The sequence below is a fragment of the Trachemys scripta genome, chromosome 6 (genome assembly GCF_013100865.1).
Source record: "Trachemys scripta elegans isolate TJP31775 chromosome 6, CAS_Tse_1.0, whole genome shotgun sequence".
NCBI lineage: Eukaryota > Metazoa > Chordata > Testudines > Emydidae > Trachemys > Trachemys scripta.
Window position 1 is genome coordinate 88851343 of NC_048303.1, and position 20420 is coordinate 88871762.

The 20420-nt window shown below is 40.6% G+C and overlaps 1 protein-coding gene across 2 annotated transcripts in view; it reads left to right on the forward strand.

Annotated features, from left to right (window-relative positions):
• Positions 1-20420, forward strand: part of RFX3 (regulatory factor X3) — a 218994-nt gene that overhangs the window by 123517 nt on the left and 75057 nt on the right. Inside the window, exon 3 of one of the 2 annotated variants that reach the window (XM_034773839.1) lies at positions 11849-11946. In XM_034773839.1, coding sequence (XP_034629730.1) covers positions 11849-11946 — 98 coding nt within the window. Of the gene's footprint in view, positions 1-11848; positions 11947-12585; positions 12667-20420 lie in introns of those variants that run through there. The other variant, XM_034773838.1, reaches the window with a different exon arrangement.

Below are 20420 nucleotides of genomic sequence, written 5' to 3' on the forward strand. Positions count from 1 at the left end.
CCAAAGTATTAGTTGATGGTTTCTGAAGCATAGGTTAAATTCTGACATATTTCAGCTGGGGTAGCATTGTGCCTTAACTGAAGGGGTAATTGACAGTAGATCCTAAATTTTGAGCTTTCATAGATACTAGAAAGTCACCTATTTTGGTGCTTATGGCTGAGCTGGTGGAAGAGGCAGGAATGCAGTCTCTATCGCTATACCTGTACCCGTTTTACAGCATAGTGCTGTCATCATTCACTTCCTCCAGTAACCCTAACCTTAAACCTTAACCCTACTTCTTGGCTTGGTCATCTGTCCCCTTGCCAGTGCACCACATTGGTACTGTTTAGATGATCTAAAACAGTTTTGACTGAGCAAAGATAAATGATCTTGTCTGAGCACAGAGTGGATGGAGCCAAAATGCAAATCTCCAGCCTCAATCCTATTCAGCCAATATAGCTCTTGATCTGAAGCAGCCCCCACTATTCGAGTCCGAAATTCCTGTGCCCTCCTAAATCTGTCAAAGTACTTCAGCCCTGACCTGCTGTTTAATTTATTGACTCATTTCAACCAATGGTACTTAAGTATGAAAATAACCTGGAGAGGGAGGGAGTGATAATTTGGCTGAGTTACCTCTGATGTCAGAATGCGACTCTGCCTGCAGCACTAAGTATGGATATCAGACTTTTCCATTGTTCCTTTTCAGTTGTCACCAAAATCAATAGGGTTCTTCCCACTGATGCTTACAATATTCTCTGAAATCATCAGTCTTTAAAAGTTATTGCATTAGAGACAAGTACCAACAAGAGTGTTCAAGTTTTACTGAAACAGCACAACTATTGTAACAGTTCTTTTTAGTAGGACAGCATATTTAAACTCTGAAATAGAAAATGTGTCTTCCAGCAAGATATTTATGCACAAGACCTTTTCTAATGTATTTCTCAGACATTCCCACTAGAATTCTTAGCAATCCAATTTAGCACCTTCTGCTTTGCAAAGAAAAAACAAGAATAAGCAAAAGTTTTTAAAATATGAAATTCCATTATTATTTAGCTATTTCTTTGCATTCTAGATAAACATACCTTATCTAAAATTTTAATATAGAAAATAAGTGATAAAAGAAATCCAAAATCACTGGTTTGATTTCTGAAAATTCTTTTTTGTTATTATTTTATATAGTGTCAACAGTGGGCTAGTGATGGACAAGCAGACAAAGTTCATTGCCCTAAAGTTACTGTGAATATATTTTCCCAGAAGAGTTAAAGTTGTTGAAATCAGATAACATTGCAATTCACTACGAAAAGCACTTAAGCAGTTCTTTTCTGAAAAGTAACCTATAAAAATGGCATTGTGGGAGTTCCATGTTTGTCTCTCAATAACTTCATATTAAATTTCTGCCTTTTTCACACAATTTTTTCCCTAACTGCCAGCCCTGCAATGTCAGCTTGGGCTCTAAAAGTCAATCTGCATGTTTTCTGAGTTGTACATCTTCATCAGTGATTTGATTCTGCAACTGAGTCTTTATCATGACATTAAAAACATGGCTGGATGGCTGTTAAAATTCATGTAATACATAAAAGCAAAGGATGAGTTCTAAAGTTCTGTATAAGCCTACAAAGTGGGGTGGACTAGCTTTCCCTAATTTGGCTTATTATCATGTGTCACAATTAAAAGATGTGATCAACTGGGTTAACAATAGACCAGTGATTCTCAAACTTTTGTACTGGTGACCCCTTTCACATAGCAAGTCTCTGGATGCGACCCCCTGATAAATTAAAAACACTTTTTAATATATTTAACACCATTATAAATGCTGGATGCAAAGCAGGGTTTGGGGTGGAGGCTGACAGCTCATGACCCCCCATGTAATAACCTCACGACCCCCTGAGGGGTCCCGACCCCTAGTTTGAGAACCCCTGCAATAGACCATCCAAACACTAGGTAAAACTTGAACAAGACTGGAATCCTAGATGTTCATAGCTAATCATAGTAATTGTTGGTTTAAGATGAAATTTAGGTCACCAGATATAATAATAATAAAAAAAATCACCTATTCATCCAGATTACTTTAACAGCTTTGAATAAATTTTCTAAACTCCTGTTGGTCAGGCCCTTTCCCTTAGCTACTTTCATTAATAATCAGGAATTTATCCCTTGTAACAGTCAAAGTGACTATTTGTTGTGAGTAAGAACTGAGATTACTCAACTGGGAGAGCTGTTCCTAATTTGAAATCATAGTGTAACAGGGCTTCCACTTACTGAGTGCCACTTCATGGCCAGAGCTCCCCCTGCAATGCCCTCCCTCAGCTTTCTCACTCCTGGGCCCTTTTTGAGCTTTACAAAGCCCTTCTTTTATATAGAACCATTCGCCACTTGTGGCTGGTTTAATGACCACAAACAGTTCCACATAGTACTTAATGTCTCAAAAATAAAGTTCAGCTATGCAACCCAAGAGTTCACAGTTATTTCTGGCTCTTATGCCACCCATACAGAGCTCTTCTGCTGCCAGCATCTGTTCTTCACAGGGTTACCACTCATAGCCATTTCTTTCTGGAGCTCAGCCTTCAGGCTCTAGCTTCCTTCTACTATCTTCTCCCTTATTCTGAGTGAGAAGGCTGTCTATATGCTGCCCTCCTCTAGAGAGCACTTCTAAATTGGCTGGAAGAGAAGAGAGCGTTTCCCCACCCTACAGTACAGTGCTCCTGTTCCTAGTCCAGTAAAGGTATGGTGTCCTGTCCTCTGCTACCCAATCCATCTACTAATTCCCCAGGACTGCTTCCTCTCTTCAAGGCCATTTCCTGGATCTTTGTTTCAGCTTCCTGGAAATGGGGTCGTCTGGCCCCATCTATTCTTAAAGGGCCAGTATATCCCAGTACATGTACCAAGAGATATGTAATAATATAAAAATCCCGTGTTTTTAATATTTACAAGTGAAATAGTTTTTTTGTGAAATTTGGATACAAGTTGGCCCTATTTAGACCTTTAACTACATTTGAGGAGTTTACAACAGTTTTTGACTGTGTCAAAAGCCTTTCTAACATTCAGATATATCACAGTTATTGCTTCTCCCTTATTCACAAGACTTCTTACCCTAATCAAAGGATATTTGGTTGGTTTGACATGATTTGTTCTTGAAAAATCCATATTGATTAATACTTATCACCTTATCTTTCTTACAAATCTTTTTTTTTTATTTGCTTCATTATCTTTCTGGGTATCAAAGTTCAGCTGACTGGTCTATAATTTCCTGGGTTGTGCTTATTCCCTTTTTTGTAGATAGGTACTATATTTGCCCTTTTCCAGTCCCCTGGGATCTCTCCCATCCTCCAGTTCTCTGAGATAATTGCTAATCACTCAGACATCTTTTCAGCCGGTTCCTTAAGCATTCTAGGATGTATTTCATCAGGCCCTGCTGACTTGAAGACATTTAATTTGTCTAAGTAATTCTCAACTTGTTCTTTCCCTATTTTAGCCTCAGATCCTACCCCATTTATACTGATGTTCACTATGTTAATCATCTGATCACGACTAACCTTTTTGGTGAAAGCTGAAACAAAAAAAGCATTTAACACTTTGGCCATGGCTGCCTTTTCATAGAATCAAATAAATGTTGGGGTGGAAGGGATCTTGAGAAATAAAGTCCAGCCCCCTGCACTGTGGCAGGACCAAGTAAAGCTAGACCATCCCTGACTGGTGTTTGTCCAAATTGTTTTTAAAGCTTCCAATGATTGGGACTCTACGACCTCCCTTGGAAGCCTATTATAGAGTTTAACTGCCTTTATAGTTAGATTTTCCTAATATCTAACCTAAATCTCCCTTGCTGCAGATTAAGCCCATTACTTCTTGTCCTACCTTCAGTGGACATGGAGACCAACTGATCACTGTCCTCTTTATAACAACCCTTAACATATTTGAAGGTTATCTTCTTTTCTCAAGACTAAACATGCCCAGTTATTTTAACCTTTCCAGATAGGTCAGGTTTTCTAAACCTTTTAATATTTTTGTTGCTCTGTTCTGGACTCTTTCCAATTTGTCCACATCTTTCCTAAATTGTGGTGCCCAGAATTGGACATAGTACTCCAGCAGGGCCTCATCAATGCTGAGTAGAGTGAGACAATTACGTCCTGTGTCTTACATACAATACTCCTGTTAATACACCCCAGAATTGTATTAGCCTTTTTTGCAACTGCATCACATTGACGATGCATATTCAGTTTGTCATCCACTTCAAGAGCCAGATCCTTTTCAGCAGTACTAGTACCTAGACTGTTATTTCCCATTTTGTAGTTGTGCATTTGATTTTTCCTTCCTAAGTGAAGTTCTTCGCATTTTTTTTATTGAATTCCAGCTTGTTGAATTCAGACCAATTCTCTGATTTGTCAAGCTCATTTTGAATTTTAAACCTATCTTCCAAAGTGCTTGCAACCCTCCCAGTTTGGTGTCATCTGCAAATTTTATAAGCATACTCTCTACTCCATTATTGCAGTTATTAATGAAAATATTGAATAGTACTGGACCCAGGACTGAACCCTGTGTGGTCCCACTAGATATGCCCTCCCAATTTGACAACAAACCATTGATAACTACTCTTTGAGTAGGTCTTTCAATCGGTTGTGCACCCATCTTATAGTAATTTCATCTAGACCACATGACACTAGTTTGCTTATGAGAATGTCCTGAGACACAGTTTCTGTTTTCTGCTATTTTCTTTCCCTCATTGAGTAGTGGTCCTATCCCGTCTTTGGACTTCCTTTTGCTTCTAAAGTATTTTTAAAATGTTTTCTTGTTACTCTTCATGTCTCTAGCTAGCTTAATCTTGTGTGCCTTGGCCTTTCTAATTTTGCCCCTACCTGCTTGTGTTGTTCATTTATATTCATCCTTCTTAATTTGACCTAGTTTCCACTTTTTGTATGACTCTATTTTGAGTTTCAGGTCATTGAAGATTGCCTGGGTAAGCCAGGGTGGTCTCTTACCATTCTTCCTATCTTTTCTATGCATTGGTATAGTTTGCTCTTGTGCCTTTAATTATGTCTCTCTAAAAAGCTGCCAACTCTCCTGAACCTTTTTTCCCTTAAATGTGCTTCCCATGGGATCTTACCTATCAATTCTCTGAGTTTGGTAGTTTCTTTGAATATAGGACAGCCTTAACTTACACACAACTTAGTGTTTTTGTGTATTAACATACCTGTAAATGTTGGGTTTTCTTAGTAATTTATGGGGGTTTTTTCAGGTCTGGATTCTATCTTCTTTTTCTATTTTTTTCCTGTTTGTATATAACCCTTTCCTAGTATTAAGACTGCAATAAATTTTAACTTTTAGTATCTGTTTTCCAATATGTAATGGAGACTTTTTATTTGAACAACCGTAGTACTATAGAGAAGGATGAAATAAAGTATAATGTGGTCTTTGAAGGACACCTCTCAATAGTAATGAGGGATCCAGAGACATGCCTTTAGAACTAGTAAACATAAACACTACAGATGAAGGTTAATAAGACGGCAAGAAAAAACTAATTTATTTTGTTCTCCTTTGAAAAGATTCACAAAATTGAATTATGCAGTTGATCACACAGGGAATAAAAGTCATTAAATGTCTGTTTAGAGAGAGAGAAAGAGCTTGGTCCTGCACAGCAGAGATGTGAAGTTTTGTGTATATATAAGTGCAAGCTAAAAATGATGAGTAGAACAGGGAGCACATTGGACCCAATCTGGCAACAATGTGTGCTGCAGTGGACTGCCAAATTATTCTTCCCTAATAGTGGAAATAAGGCTAAAAAGGAGAGGATGTAGCTAAATGCTACAGAAGTATGCTAAGGAATTTGCTTAATTCCACATTTCCTCAAACACGTCCATTTTCCACTCATATCCCTCCCCTATTTTATTTTGCACTGTTAAATATAAGGGAGCAAATATAGAAGGGATTGGCACTAGCCCCCACTTCTTGCCTCATACTACACAAGCAATGTAGTATGAGGCATGAAGTTAAAATAGAGCTGAGTTAAAATAGATCATGTAATCTATCTAAAGAGAAACATCCATCCACCAAAATTTGAACAAATCTTCATATTCATCTCAGAGCACAGCCATAGCATGCAGAAAGGATTGTGAGGATGTATCATTGAGACAGAGATGCACACTTCTATAAATCAAAATTGGGACCTAGTGTAAAACCATGTTTAGCATGTGTAAAATGTAATCATGAACTGATATCAATTATTTTATATATATATATATATATAGAGAGAGAGAGAGAGAGAGAGATACCTATCTCATAGAACTGGAAGGGACGCTGAGAGGTCATTGAGTCCAGCCCCCTGCCTTCACTAGCAGAACCAAGTACTGATTTTGCCCCAGATTCCTAAGTGGGCCCCCTCAAGGATTGATTTCACAACCCTGGGTTTAGCAGGCCAATGCTCAAACTACTGAGCTATCCCTCCCCCCAGTCAAAGGCTTTCCTCACCATAGTGAAAGGTTCCAGCAGTAGGGAGCTACTGAAGCTTTTCCCTGCTGCCAGAGCCTTTCACCAACACATGTAGTTACAGTGTGGACACAGCAGGATTTTCATTGTGGTCTGTAGCTACATATATCCTACACACTGCCACCAGTGAGGTGTAGTGCAGACATAGCCTTAGATTGAGTAGGACCCATCTCTCTATTTAGGGATGGAAAGTGAAGGAGAGCAGATATCACCTCAAAGATATAGGGGCCCAATTCATTGAGGAGAATTTGGCCTGAGGAAAAACTCATCACCATTTTCAGTGTAAGACTATAGCACTGGAATTTTTTTTTCTTTCCTTTCCTCTTCTGTTTTATATGTCATTTTTGCCTGACAACTTTTATTTAAATGATTAACAAAAAATTAACAGTGTGGTCTGTTTGCTTGTGAGGTAGAACAGAGACTGGGGGGCTGAGAGAGCGTGTCCACCAGAGGCCCTTTAAATCTCAAACTGTCTGATTGGTCTCCCTGCCTGTGTGACAGTGTAAGAGCAACCAGCTATTGAAGCATAAGTTACACAAGATGCTGAAACATTTATGACATTCTGATAGTGTTCAAGCTCTAAAACTGGTACTATTAGGGATGGGGGAAGCATAGTCAGGGAAACTGTTGGAACTGCCATGCTAGAAGACAGGAAATAAAATGACTGGCACAGGAAACAAATGAGGTTAACAAGGGTCTAACAGTAGATTTCTTTGACTCTACTTGTTTGGTTGTTTCCAACCTGGAGTAACTGGAAGAGGAGAAGGAGTTAGCAATCAGCGTGCCCCCAATGGAATGAGAGGCAGAATGAATGCTTATTTTGATGTAGCTTTTTAGTGATTATTTTTATTATTATTTGCAGAAGAAAACAATACCAAAACAAATTACATGCTTGAGTAAAATATGCTGCCCAAGAGGAACAAATGGAACACTAATTTATACAGTATGTGGATGTAAATGTTTGTCAACAAAAATAAAGCGAATAAAAATATTCAATTCAAAAATAGAAATCGTCTTGAACCATAAAAATGAAATGTTGTACAACAGGGAACTTTGAATTTCAAATTAAATATATTTGTATTAAAACCACTAAGAAGGAAACATTAGAAAAATAGGATAAAATAAATAGGGTAAAATAAACTGGGTGACTGGGCAACAAAATGGTAGATGAAATTCAAGGCTGATAAATGCAAAATAATGCACATTGGAAAACATAATCCCAACTATACATATGAAATGATGGGGTCTAAATTAGCTACTACCACTGAAGAAAGAGATCTTGGAGTCACTGTGGATAGTTCTCTGAAAACATCCACTCAATGTGCAGCGGCAGTCAAAAAAGCTAACAGAATGTTGGGAATCATTAAGAAAGGGATAGATAATAAGACAGAAAATATCATATTGCCTCTATATAAATCCATGGTACGCCCACATCTTGAATATTGAGTGCAGGTGTGGTCACCCCATCTCAAAAAAGATATATTGGAATTGGAAAAGGTTCAGAAAAGGGAAACAAAAATTATTATGGAACAGCTGCTGTATGAGGAGAAATTAATAAAACTGGGACTTTTCTGCTTGGAAAAGAGACGACTAAGGGGGGATATGATTGAGATCTATAAAATCATGACTGGTGTGGAGAAGAACTAGGGGTCACCATAGGCAGCAGGTTTAAAACAAACAAAAGGAAGTATTTTTTCCACACAACCTGGAACTCTTTGCTAGAGACTGTGTGAAGACCAAGACTATAACAGGGTTCAAAAAAGAACTAGATAAGTTAATGGAGGATAGATTTATCAATGGCTATTAGCCAGGATGGGCAGGGATGGTGTCCCTAGCCTCTGTTTGCCAGAAGCTGGGAATCGGCGACAGGGGATGGATCACTTGATGATTACCTGTTCTGTTCATTCCCTCTGGGCACCTGGCATTGGCCACTGTTGGAAAACAGGATACTGGGCTAGATGTATCTTTGTTCTAACCCAGTAAGGCCGCTCTTATGTTCTTATTTATAAACAGTTTAAAAAATATCAACTGCCATGCCTATAAATAATGCTGGATATACATTTTTTTCCCTTCTCAGATTTCAGAATCATTCTTAGTATCTTCATTAGTCTGGATTGCTTTTGGTAGGCATCACAGAAAGAACATAGACTGCAATATTCTTAGTCCATATTCATTTCTATAGTAGTCTCTAATATTGACCGCGTGTGTTTGTTTTTCTATAATAGCATGAAGTCTCTAATATTGACTCAGAAAGGAACTTTTTATTTTCTGAAGGCTTCATTGAGAGCTTACAACTCTGAAAAACTGATTTTCAGGCTCCGGATGTCATTTCCAGCTGCCATGGAACCTTCTAGTTACAACATTTTAAACTCTTAACAGGATTTCATTGCCTTTTTTAAATAAGTCAACATTAGGGTTACCATTCGTCCGGATTCCCCCGGACATGTCCGGCTTTTTGAGTTAAAAATAGCGTCCGGGGGGAATTTGTAAATGTCCGGACTTCCCCCCCCACCCCCATGCAGAGCACGCACGGCTAACAGGGCAGCCGGCCGGATGGTGCCACTTACATGGGGCTCCGACAGCCAGAGAGAGCCCCTCCTCCTCTCCCCTGCAGCAGAGATCACTCCCTCCCTCCCTGCATTCGCAGATCGCCTCCGGCAGTCTGGAGCTCCTCCCTCACTGCTGCCCAGCGTGCCGGGACGAACGGCTCAGGCCGTTCCTGAGCAAGCTCACAGAGACATTAGGCGAAGGCCAACAACAAGGGAGCCAGGGGGTCGGAGAAGGGGCAGGGAGGTTTTGGAAGGGGCAGTCAAGAGATGGGGAGGGGTCGGGAGTTCAGGGGGGGCTTTCTGGTGGGGGTGTGGATAAGGTTTTGGGCAGGCAGGGTACAGGTAGGGGGTAGGGTTTTGGGGGGCAGTTAGGGTGTGGGGGGTCTTAGGAGGGGGGAATTAGGGGACAAGGAACAGGGAGGCTTAGGTAGGGGGTGGGGTTCTGGAGGGCAGTTATGAGCAGGGGTCCCAGGAGGGGGCAGTCAGGGGACAAGGAGTGGGGGGAGGGTTGGGGGTTCTGGGGAGGGGGAAGTGGGAGGGGCAGGGGCGGGGCCAGGGCAGGGCTCCTCCCATCCTCTTTTTTACTTGCTGAAATATGGTAACCCTAGTCAACATACATCCTCCCACCTTTACTCTGAAGCATGCTCTCTGGCAAGGTGGCTGAGTAGGTGGAGCATTATCTGTTGCTTTTTATTCATACTGCTGCAAGGATTTTTATGCTTCAGCATATTGAATTAATAAACAAGCTGTAGGAGTGCAAGAATGTATAAATTTTTTTTAAAGTCCTAACTATTTATCCTTCTACAATTTTTTTTATTTAAAATATGGATGAAACTATGGAACTTGTCTCTCTCCTTAAATCTCAGATTACAGAACTTGTTTATATGATTCACACAGGGAGAAAAAAAATCCTTAAAACCAGACTTTATTCATCAAAACTATTATAATCTTCTGTCACTTATCATGTGAAACACAACAAAACACACGTTCCACATTTCAGCCTTTTTGCAAATTTTGATGGCTTATGAAACATATTGGCACGTTTGAAGGTTGAAAAGTGTGCTTTCAGGACTGACTCAAAGCTGGTTGAAATTACTCTCGTAGACTTCAATGGGCTTTGGATCAGATTCCACCAATGCTTGTAGAGCAATTATGATTTGGGTTAACAATTTAGGATAAGACAGAGGGCACAGGCATTCAAGGAGGATGAAAACATCACTAGGTTTGATTACTCTTAAACAGAGATTTTTGTGTGATGCAATAATTTGTATGACCTCTTTTCATGCACAAAATCTGCTTTGAAGTCAAGTAACAAGATGATCTTTCTTGGATTAAATAGTGGTCTCATCATTTCACTTCTTTACTGAGTCTCCCTTTTATAAGGCCAGAGATTAGTTGGAGAGTAAACGTATGTAGCCTTGTCTTGTCGTACTGTTAAGAAATCATCTTTACCACTTGATTAAGATTTTTGGAAAAATAACAGGTCAGGTACTCTTTCCAAAAGAACAGGCTGTGCAAGAGCAGTACTGTCTTTGTATAAATGGTTCACAAAGGAAATATTTCACAAAACTTCTGGTGGTAAGCACTAATTAATCTAACCTTCAAAAAGGGTCATGTCAAAAACCTCCATTTTTCTATCAAACTTTAGCAGCAGTATTAAAGTTTGGAATTGTTTTCAGAATCTAGGCTTTATAGTCCATATGGGGAAGAGTTTCTATAAATCTGTCACAAAAACTCTTTTCTAAATGAATGAGTCAGTACCAGAAAAGAGAGTAGAAAAAATCTGTTATAGTCAGAATTTTGCAGAGGTAGTCAGGATGATAGAAATGTTCTAATTGAGAAGTTCTCAAAGAGTCCTTCCTGATGAGCCACAGAATGAAATGAGAACCATGCTAGAGGGGGATTGGAGTGTTGGGAGGCCTTAAGGCATATTCTACCAGGTCCAAGGCTGCCTGACAACAGCATGTCTAAGAAATATTTCTGTCACTGAGATAGGGAAGGTTGCTATCTGAAGTTCAATTCATAAATTTATGCAACATTACTTTTTTGACTTGGCTTTCAGATATAGGGTGGAATTGTGTTCTGAGCCTACTGAAGTAGGTGACGCCTGGGGCAGTGGAGTGCAAAGGTGGGTTTAAGTGGGGAAACTCTGTTTTCAATACTCAGAGAAAGGCTTTATCTGTACTGGGGGTTTTGATATAGTTACACCACTTCAACAGCATTCACGTAAAAAGTGATGCACATGGATGCAGCTTACCTCAATTAGAAACTCAGGTATATCACACTAATGCAAGCCAGTTTTTACACCAGTGCATCACATCTATACTAGGGATTTATACCAGCCCAGCTACATCAGTATAGCTGCACTGGAGCAAAAATCTAGGGTAGACAAGGCCAGAGGAAACTTACTTACCTAGGAAATGTAATTCTTAGAATAGATGAACAGCATCGATCCACACTTCTCATCCACCTTCCCTAGTTCTCTTGAGAGTAGATTATGATTTAAATAGAAGGGAACTGGAGTGAGTTCCAGGAGGCTGCTGTTGTGAAGGAGCAAATATGTGGTCCACTGTTTTCCAGGTGGTTCCGACTTTGGAACTGAGAGTACATGCACTCCCAAGAGTGTGGCTCTGAGATGTCAGTACTATAATGTGGTAATTGCAGTCCTATCCCACAGCTGTCACATTCTCTATTGTTTAATAACTGTTAGAACAGACATGTGCCCCAACTATTTCCTATTGCTTAGTAACCATTAGAACCATTTAGCACTGGACATTCTTTTTGCAAAATACCATGTCCCATAAACTGCCTGGTGGTTTTTTGTCTTTGTTTTGTTTTTACAGGTACAGCAGGTGCAGACCGTGCAGCAGGTACAGCATGTCTACCCAGCACAGGTGCAGTATGTGGAGGGAAGTGACACGGTCTACACAAATGGAGCAATGTAAGTTTATTAATTGGAATTTCCATACTTGGCAGGATGTGTGGTTAAATACACATCTCTAATGACATCTTACTGGTTTCAGTTTTTTAAGTGGATGAGAGAAACTGTCAGTGGTTAAAAGCTTGTTCCTTATAGTGTCATTTGAAATAATTCTTGGGAGAAAATAGGAGATGAATTCACATCATTTAAATATTTTTTGATAGAACTTTTGCCTTAAAATTAATACAGGTATATTTCTGCAACTGTTTTAGTTGGACCTACTTAACAATTACATCTATAGTATTCTGTCATATTTTTTAACCTTTAGTTTTATGGGTAAGTTTAAATCCTAGCCATAGAAAGGGTTATCTAACTTTGCAATAAAGTGACCATATCGTAAAAAAAGACTCATGTTATGGGCCACGTCCCCTTCCAATTATAATCCTACTTGCAATTGCACTATCTACCTGTGGCAACTACAACAATTACTTGTGGAAAAGAAGTGATATGTTTTTACTGTGTTTAATGAGATGTGTCCTTTCCCTTGCAGGAGGGAAATAAGAGTCACATTGTCTCAGTTAGCTTTACATGGTCCCCTTCTCCAGTTATCTTTCTCTTCCATCTGTGTTGTGGTGTGAGTGCATTTAGGAGCAAAGAACACACAGAAGCATGTGTGGTATCAGCAAAGATTTATTTATTGATAATCCAGAAGTGACACAGCAGAATCAGCTTTACTTCCAGGTATAGCGACTCTTCTGAAGTTAACTCTTTCAGTACCTTCCAGCACAACTTGGTCTTCCTCTCTTCCTATGCCTACTCCCTTCTCCCAGTGGCCCACTGCACATACTGCCTTGCTGCTTGTTTTCCTTCTCTCTTGCACATACTACTCAACTAACTATTCTATTCTAGGCAGGGCTGAATAACAGGCTGGTAGCACTGCCTGTTATTAAGATTGCCCAACTCTTCCAATTATAAGGCCCTATTTTCAGTTTCTTATCAGTTTGCCAAACTTTAACTGTTTGGGCTGGAATTTTATGTGTTGGGTGTCTGCCTAGGGCCAAATTAGTCTGAAAAGTTTCAAGTAGAACAGTTCAGCTATTATACATTGTTTTGTCCATCTGAAAAAATTCTGGCTATCTTTCTTTTGAAATGCCCTAATGCCCCCATTCTTTGGAACACAGACTTGAAATTTCGCAGGGGCAGCCTTTGTCTCAGGGATTTGCCTTTTGCCATGCCAGTGAACATCTGCCAAAATTTGGCCAAGTTATAATCCTTTGAAAAATTGAATTTCACACATGCTTAGAAGAGATATCTTAGATTTTAGTAGCTACATTTCCCAAAGATTCTGTCTTCAGTGGTCATGCTGCAACCCATGGCTGAACAGAACTCCCCCTGCAATTGCTGTTGTGGACTGCTACAGGGTATGCTATATGTGAGACCAGAACTGAGAGCAAAGAGTCTCTTTCTCCGCTGCTCTCAGTGACTGTCTTCCTGGGCTCAAGCAGCATGGATGAAGAAGCTGCCTGATTTGAATGCAGAGGGAAGAAAAGCCAGCCTTGAGGAGGCGTGGCAGTGAGAGTAGATTGGGAAAAGGAGCCTGTGGGGTGGAAACTGGGACTGCAAGCTGGCTGTGGGAGAGAGGGAAACTGGGACTGGCTGAGCAAGGAGGCTGGGACTGGGGTCCAGGAGAGACTGGGACTGGCTGAGCCAAAGAGTGGGACTGGCTGGGCAAGACTACTGGAGCTGGGGGAGAGAGGGACTGGGAGCCAGTAGACAGCGAGGAGAAAGATCGGATGAAGAGCCAGGGGACCTGATTGGGATTGACTGGGCAGTGAGACTGAGACAAGGGACTGGGGGGAGGCACCAAGGTTAGATGAGCAGCCTGGGGAAAGAGATTGCCATTTGGAGCCAGTGGGCACAGGGAGCATGGATGAACCACTAGAGGCCAGGACGGAGGCAGTTCAGATGAGGAGCCATGGGGGACAGGGAGGTCTGGGCCTAGCTGGGCAAAGAGACTGGGGACAAGGAGTTGGGGGTAGGGAGGAACTGGAAATGGATGGGCAAGGAGACTGGGACTGGAATGAGAAGCTTGAGCAGTGGAGACTGGGACTGGATAGGTAAGGGTAATGGGACTGGATAAGGAGCCAGAGGTGGGGAAGAAACAGGACTGGAACAGGGACAGTTTGGAGGGGATGGGGCAGAAGGGGTCATGCTTGGGGAAATGGGCAGAAGAGTCTGCCTGTTAAAGCACATTCTCCTCTGGAGCCTGGAATGGAACCCAAGATTCTTCTTTATGTCAGTGTAAATCCCAGTGTAGTTGTGGATGCGTCCCGTGCTCATGAGATCGTAGTCTTTTGACTAGCAGCGTCCCTTGGGACGGTTCATGCACCCTGTGCCTCCTTGTGCTCCCATGTGAGGGCATAAAAGTTAGACCAGCCATGTCCTTTCCATAGTTCCCTCTTACCATCTGTGGCAGTGAAATGGAATCCAGTGATATCCAACCTGCTATTCCCTTTTTGCAGATATAGTGCCACACATTGTTTAAATCTTCTCCAGTTGTCTTCCACATTTCCAAAGAACTTCAAATCTGGTGGGGCTTTTGTATAAGAGGCTGGCCAAGACAGCAAAATCTGCTGCAGATCTTTTGTAGTAGGAGGCCAAACCTAGGAAACTGTGCACTTCGGTTACATACCAAGATACAGGCCATGCTCTGACATATCCACCTTCTCTGGATCTGGGCCTGCTCCCTCCATAGAGATCATGTGCCCCAAATATGTCACCTCGCTAAAGAAAAAGCTGACACTTAGTGGCCTTAACTTTCAGCTTGACACCTTTCAACTTCTTGAGTACTGATTTCAGTTTCTGCAAATGTTCTTCCAAAGTTCGGCCTATCACAGTGATCTCATCCTGGTACATTTGGTAGGATGTTCTCTGCAAGTCCGCTGACACGATATCCATGAGCCTCTGGAATGTACCTAGCACATTACACAGACCAAATGGCAGCATGTTGAGCTCAATAAGTTCCTGCTTGGTGCACAATGCTGTTTTAGCGTTATCTTCTGGATACACCTACATTGGCCAATACCCAGGTCAAGGGTGGAGAACCATCAGTCTTTAACCAGGCGATCCAATGTGTTGTCAGTGTGGAGCAAGGGATAGGCATCTTTAATAGTTGCATCATTCAGTCTCTGATAATCCTTACAGACCCACACACCTCCATGTTTCTTCTACACCAACATCACGGGAGCAGCCCACAGGCTCACAGAGGGCCTAATGAGCCCACTCTCCTCCATTTCTTGCGAGCCATTGCTTGAACTCCTGCTAAAAATGGATGGGGATCCTTCCACATGTTTGTTTGATAGGTCTGGCATTCCCAGAACTGATCCAATACTTTATTAACCCAGAGCATCCCAGATGGTGGGTCACCATGACTAAATATAATTGCATATTCTAACAAAACTTCCTGTACTGTTCACATCTGTTCAAGCTTCAGACTGTGTTGTTTAAACTTGAACTCAAGCCCTAACTTTTCTGCACCTCACTGGGCCTTTCTTCCTAGCCCTTTGTTGCCTTGTCCCGGTCCGGTTTCAGCTTCCTCACATCAGCTGGGTTCTTGGTTTTGTGATCTTCCTGCAGGACCAGCACGCCCCTCTCCAGCGTGCCAATCACCATACTCTGATAAACGACCAATGGCTTTGTTGACACATTGGCTACCCACACCAGGATCTGCCACATCAGCTTCTACCAATCGAGTGTCCAGTGAGGAGCTCCAGCCTATTTGAAGGTTAGGGCTCAATCAGACTACCTTCATCATCTTGGCACCAACCCTTTGATCTGCCTGGGATAATCATCTCAATTTTAGAGGCACCATCAGATTTTTTTCCACCACCGCTCCACACACTTCCACATGGCCATCTGTAGTGAACAGGGAAAATCACCTTCCCAACAGAGAATGGGAACAGCTGGTGAAATTCACAGTAGTGTGGTATTTCTTCAGGAAGTCAGTCCCAATCAGGCATACTGAGTGCCATCTTTTACCAAGAGGAATTCACAAGTTAGTTGTAAAGCCTGGAGGTTGATGACTGTGTGCCACATTCCCAGAACTCGAAGCATTACTCTGTTATCCACCCTGACAGCTAATTCTTTCTCCTCTCAGTCACAGAGGTATGTGCAATGGTTACCTGGGCATCGGAGTCTAGGAGAGATTGGCACTGTATTTCTCCGATTTCCCCTTCCAGATAGTATCCAGCCCTACTGCACCAGCAATCACCACCTTCTTCCTTGGAATTTTTTTCAGTAGCAATGTCCTGTGCTTCCTTGTGCTCCCGTACAAGAACATAAAGGGCACAGCAGCCACAATTCTCCCACAATTCCCTCTTACCACCTGTGGCAGCAAGTCGGAACTTAGATTGTGTCTGATCTCTGCTGCCAGCTGTCAAATATACCTCCCCCACTATTAAGGCTTACTCTACCAGAGCTCAAGCAACATCCTTGGCCTGTTTCAGAAATGTTCCAGTATCTGAACTCTGCCAGGCTGTAGGTGGAGCAGTCTGCTCACATTTGTAAAGCACTGTGCACTGCACTTGGCTGGAGATCCAATACCAGATTCAGGAGAGCAGTACTCCCATCCTTGTTTGACTAATGCATCTGGTGCTCTTCATGCCTGCCATCCTGAAGAGGATGCTCTGTGTCAGCCATCTACAGTGGAATCCATGATGACACATACACAAAGAAAGAATGGTTAGTTAATCTATAGAAACCGTGTTTCTTTGAGATATTGTAGTCAGTGTGGGTCCCCCCAACCCATCCTTCTTCCCTGCATTAAGAGTCCTCAGAGAACATGGGCTTCAAAACAGGGGAACTTTTTTTTAATTACTCAATTTTCACGAGTCCAAAGTTTTCTTAAATGCTATGTGTCTATAAAACATTTATCTTTCCATGAGTAAGGAATATTGGTTTGAATACTGGATTCTGCAGTGTTTGTCTCCTTGTACAAAAACTGTATTGCTGTTTATGCTTACATATTTATTTTCACTTCTTAACACATTTTGGAAGTGTCTGTGTCATCAGTAATATGTAGGCTGTATGGTTTGTCAACATTATTCTTTAATGTCACAACGGAATTTCTACATGTATTATTCTGCAACCCTGTTTTAGTGTAAGTTTTCTCTTATATAGTTATTCTTGTTGCAGATATATTTTATGTAATTATTCTATATATAGAATATACATGGAGTGGATTTACCATAATTAACTTCTGGAGAAAAGCAAATACTTACCCGTAATTTTTGTTCTCTGATCAAACTGATCCTGGCCTTCTACCCTTTCTTTAGACTTTTATGCGTTTTCTTTAGTTAAAGAGAAATTTGATAGTTGGAAGCAATGACATTCTATTAGTCTGTCCAACCTCAAGCCATGTGATCTGTTTCTCTTCCAATAGCTTAGAGAGTCTATGCTGGAGAAATCGCCACCTCTTGTGTGTTTGAGAATGTTGCTCTCTAACAGCAAGAATGGGGGACCTCTGTCTGTGTGGATCTGCTGGCTATACTTTGCATATGGTGGGGCTAGGGAGGCTATTGCAGCCCATGAACTTCACTATTTCCTGTCCATATCTTGGGAATGAAGGATTCTGTTCATTGTACCTCCCAAGGAGCGCCCTGCATAAAACCTGTTTGTTCAGGCTTTACGCTGGGACATGGGACTCATGGGATTCATGCCAAAATGTAAAAGAAAGTTGTGATACAGTTGCTATGGGAGCCATAACTTTGAATTTCTTGACTCTTTTGCAGGTGAATTACCACCTGTGCATATTAACATAACATTTATATTAGACACATTAGAGAGTGTCTATAGTAATTGTAGAAAATTAGCTTTCCCCAGTATACTACTAGAACATCTTAAATGTAAATTTATATTTGTCGTCTTTATTTTCTATATCCTCTCATACCCTCTGGTGCATAAGGCACCCACTAGTTTCTGCCATTTATTTCAGTCTTGTGCTGGTCTATTCAGGCTTCTGGGTGTCACGTTAATGGATTTGGCTTCTTGCTCTGTTGTTCTGCATAATTTTTCTCTACGTCACCCTCTTTTTCTCTGTTCATGTTGTCTCCATATTATCATTTGATGTGGAAATTGTGTTGGTGGCATCCTTAAAGTGTGTCCTGAAAAGGTCCATCTTCCTCTTCATACCATGTTTAATGCTTCAGATTGGTCTGCTCTTCTTAGAATTTCTGATGTTGCAAGAAACTCCTCTTCCCAGTGAATTCTGAAAATCTTTTGCAGGCATTAACTTTGGAATGGGTTGATCTTCTTATCAATTTTTATTGTAGATTTCCATGACACTGCTTCATGAATGAAGACAGACATGATGCCAGTGCTAAAAATTCATATTTTGTGTTAGTGCCAATCATGCTACTTTTCCAAATCTTTTCAAATTTATGTAAGTTGTGCTGCTTTTGATATTCATTGCTTGATATATGGCATAGTGTCACCATCACTGCACATCTCAGGTAAAATAACTTACTTCTGGTGTTTCTTCGTTGTTTTCTCCATCTACTTTGATGGTTGCTTTTGGGGTGTTCGATGGCCATATATTTTTGTCATTCCCTTGCTGATGAACAAGCTAACTTGTTTTGTTGTCTGTGCCAAAAGCTGGGTCTTTTCTTCCATTAAATGATATGTTGACTAATCAGGACAATGTCATTGTCAAAAGCAAAGTCAAATTGTGCTTTATAATTTGTCCATAAAATTTGCTGCTTATCTTCTGTGGTTACTTTCCTTATGACATAGTCAGTGACCAATGCAAACAATAGTGGGGACATAATATAGCTTTGCCTTACTCCAGTTGTTGTCACTACAGAGCATTGATTGATTTTTGTCACCATCTTTGACTACACTTTCAAGATTATCATATAGGTCTGCGATTTTAATCATTTTTGCCTGTATTCCCTCGTATGCCATAATTTTCCAAAGACTGTCTCTGTGTACACTGTCAGAAACCTTCTGGAAATTTATAAAATTTATCACAAGAGGGGCTTGCCATTCTACACTTTGTTCTGTAATATGTCTGAGAACAACAGTATGGGCTGCACATTATCTCAGTGGTCTAAAACCTGCTTGTTCTTCTATAAGTTGGAGATCTATATGTTTCTTAAAATGTTCCAGGATGATGTTGCACATGATTTTCCTAGACACTGAAAGTAATATAATTTCTCCCCAGTTATTGTAGTTGGTAAAGTCGCATTTCTTTGGCAATTTTACAATCAGGCCCCTCTTCCATTGGGCTGTTTCATAACTTTCTTCAAGCATCTCTCTGGTAATGTTATTCTCTCCAGCTATTTTCCCATTTTTAAGTTTACTGATGGCTTTTCTAACTTATTCAATTGTAATGTCTTCTAAATCAATATCAAGCTCTGGTGGTAGGTCTTCATTATGTATTTCTAATAGGTCACTTGGACGTGGTCTATTTAAAACATCCTGAAAATGTTCTGCTCATCTTTTCCTTTGTTCTTGTTCTGTACTAAGAGTCTTTCCATTTGTATCTTTAATAGGGCCTCCAATACTGCTAGAGTTTCCTATTAGTGTTTGGTTGTTTTATACAAAGTAGTAAATTCATCTTTGGCTGGCATCTTGAGCCTCTTGACAGATTCTATCAATAAATGCCTTTTTATCTCTTCTAGCACTCCTTTTTATCTTTCTGTCTAGAGCTCTGTATTCTTCTTGCTACTTGCTTGTCTCTTCTTGTTTTAGCATTTGTAAGTTTTTGCTTTACACTTCTTTTTTCCACTGTTTCCCAAGTGCATCACTAGACCATCCATACCTTTTAAATTTCATTGCTATTAAGACTGTCTTTGCACTTTCTAGATAGCATTCTCTGATATCTTCCCACATAGTATCAGTGTCTGTTTTCTTCAGTTTGACTCCATGAGAACACTGAACTGGTTCTTCAGTTCAAGCTGAAAAGCACTTTTGTGTCTGGATCTTCTAATTTTGCACTCTTGATTCATGGCCTTTTTTTTAACCTTCTTCATCTTCTTTAACTTGATCTTCAATTTAGTGATACATAGATTATGGACACTTCCCATGTCTGTTCCCCTGTATGCATGTACATCTGCCAGTGAGCTGCAAAACTTCCCTGAAATTCAGAAGCAATGTATCTGGTTCTTTGTAGTACCATTGGGGGAGTTCCGTGTCACTTTATGGATTTCATTATGTGGGAAGGTAGTGTTGCTCCACTTATCACTAGGTGATTCACACTGCAACTTTCTACTAGTTGTTCACCATTTTGATTCATGTCCAAATCCCTGCCACACTTGCCCAGAACTTTATCCAACCAATTATTGTTACTTCCAACCTTTACATTAAAATCATGCATAGTCACTATGATATAATATTTGAGAACTTTGGTTAACACATCCTATAAAAAATCATAAAAAGCAATTTTTTTCTTTTCCAGACTTTTCCTGGTTTGGTGCATAACATTGTATGACTGTTAA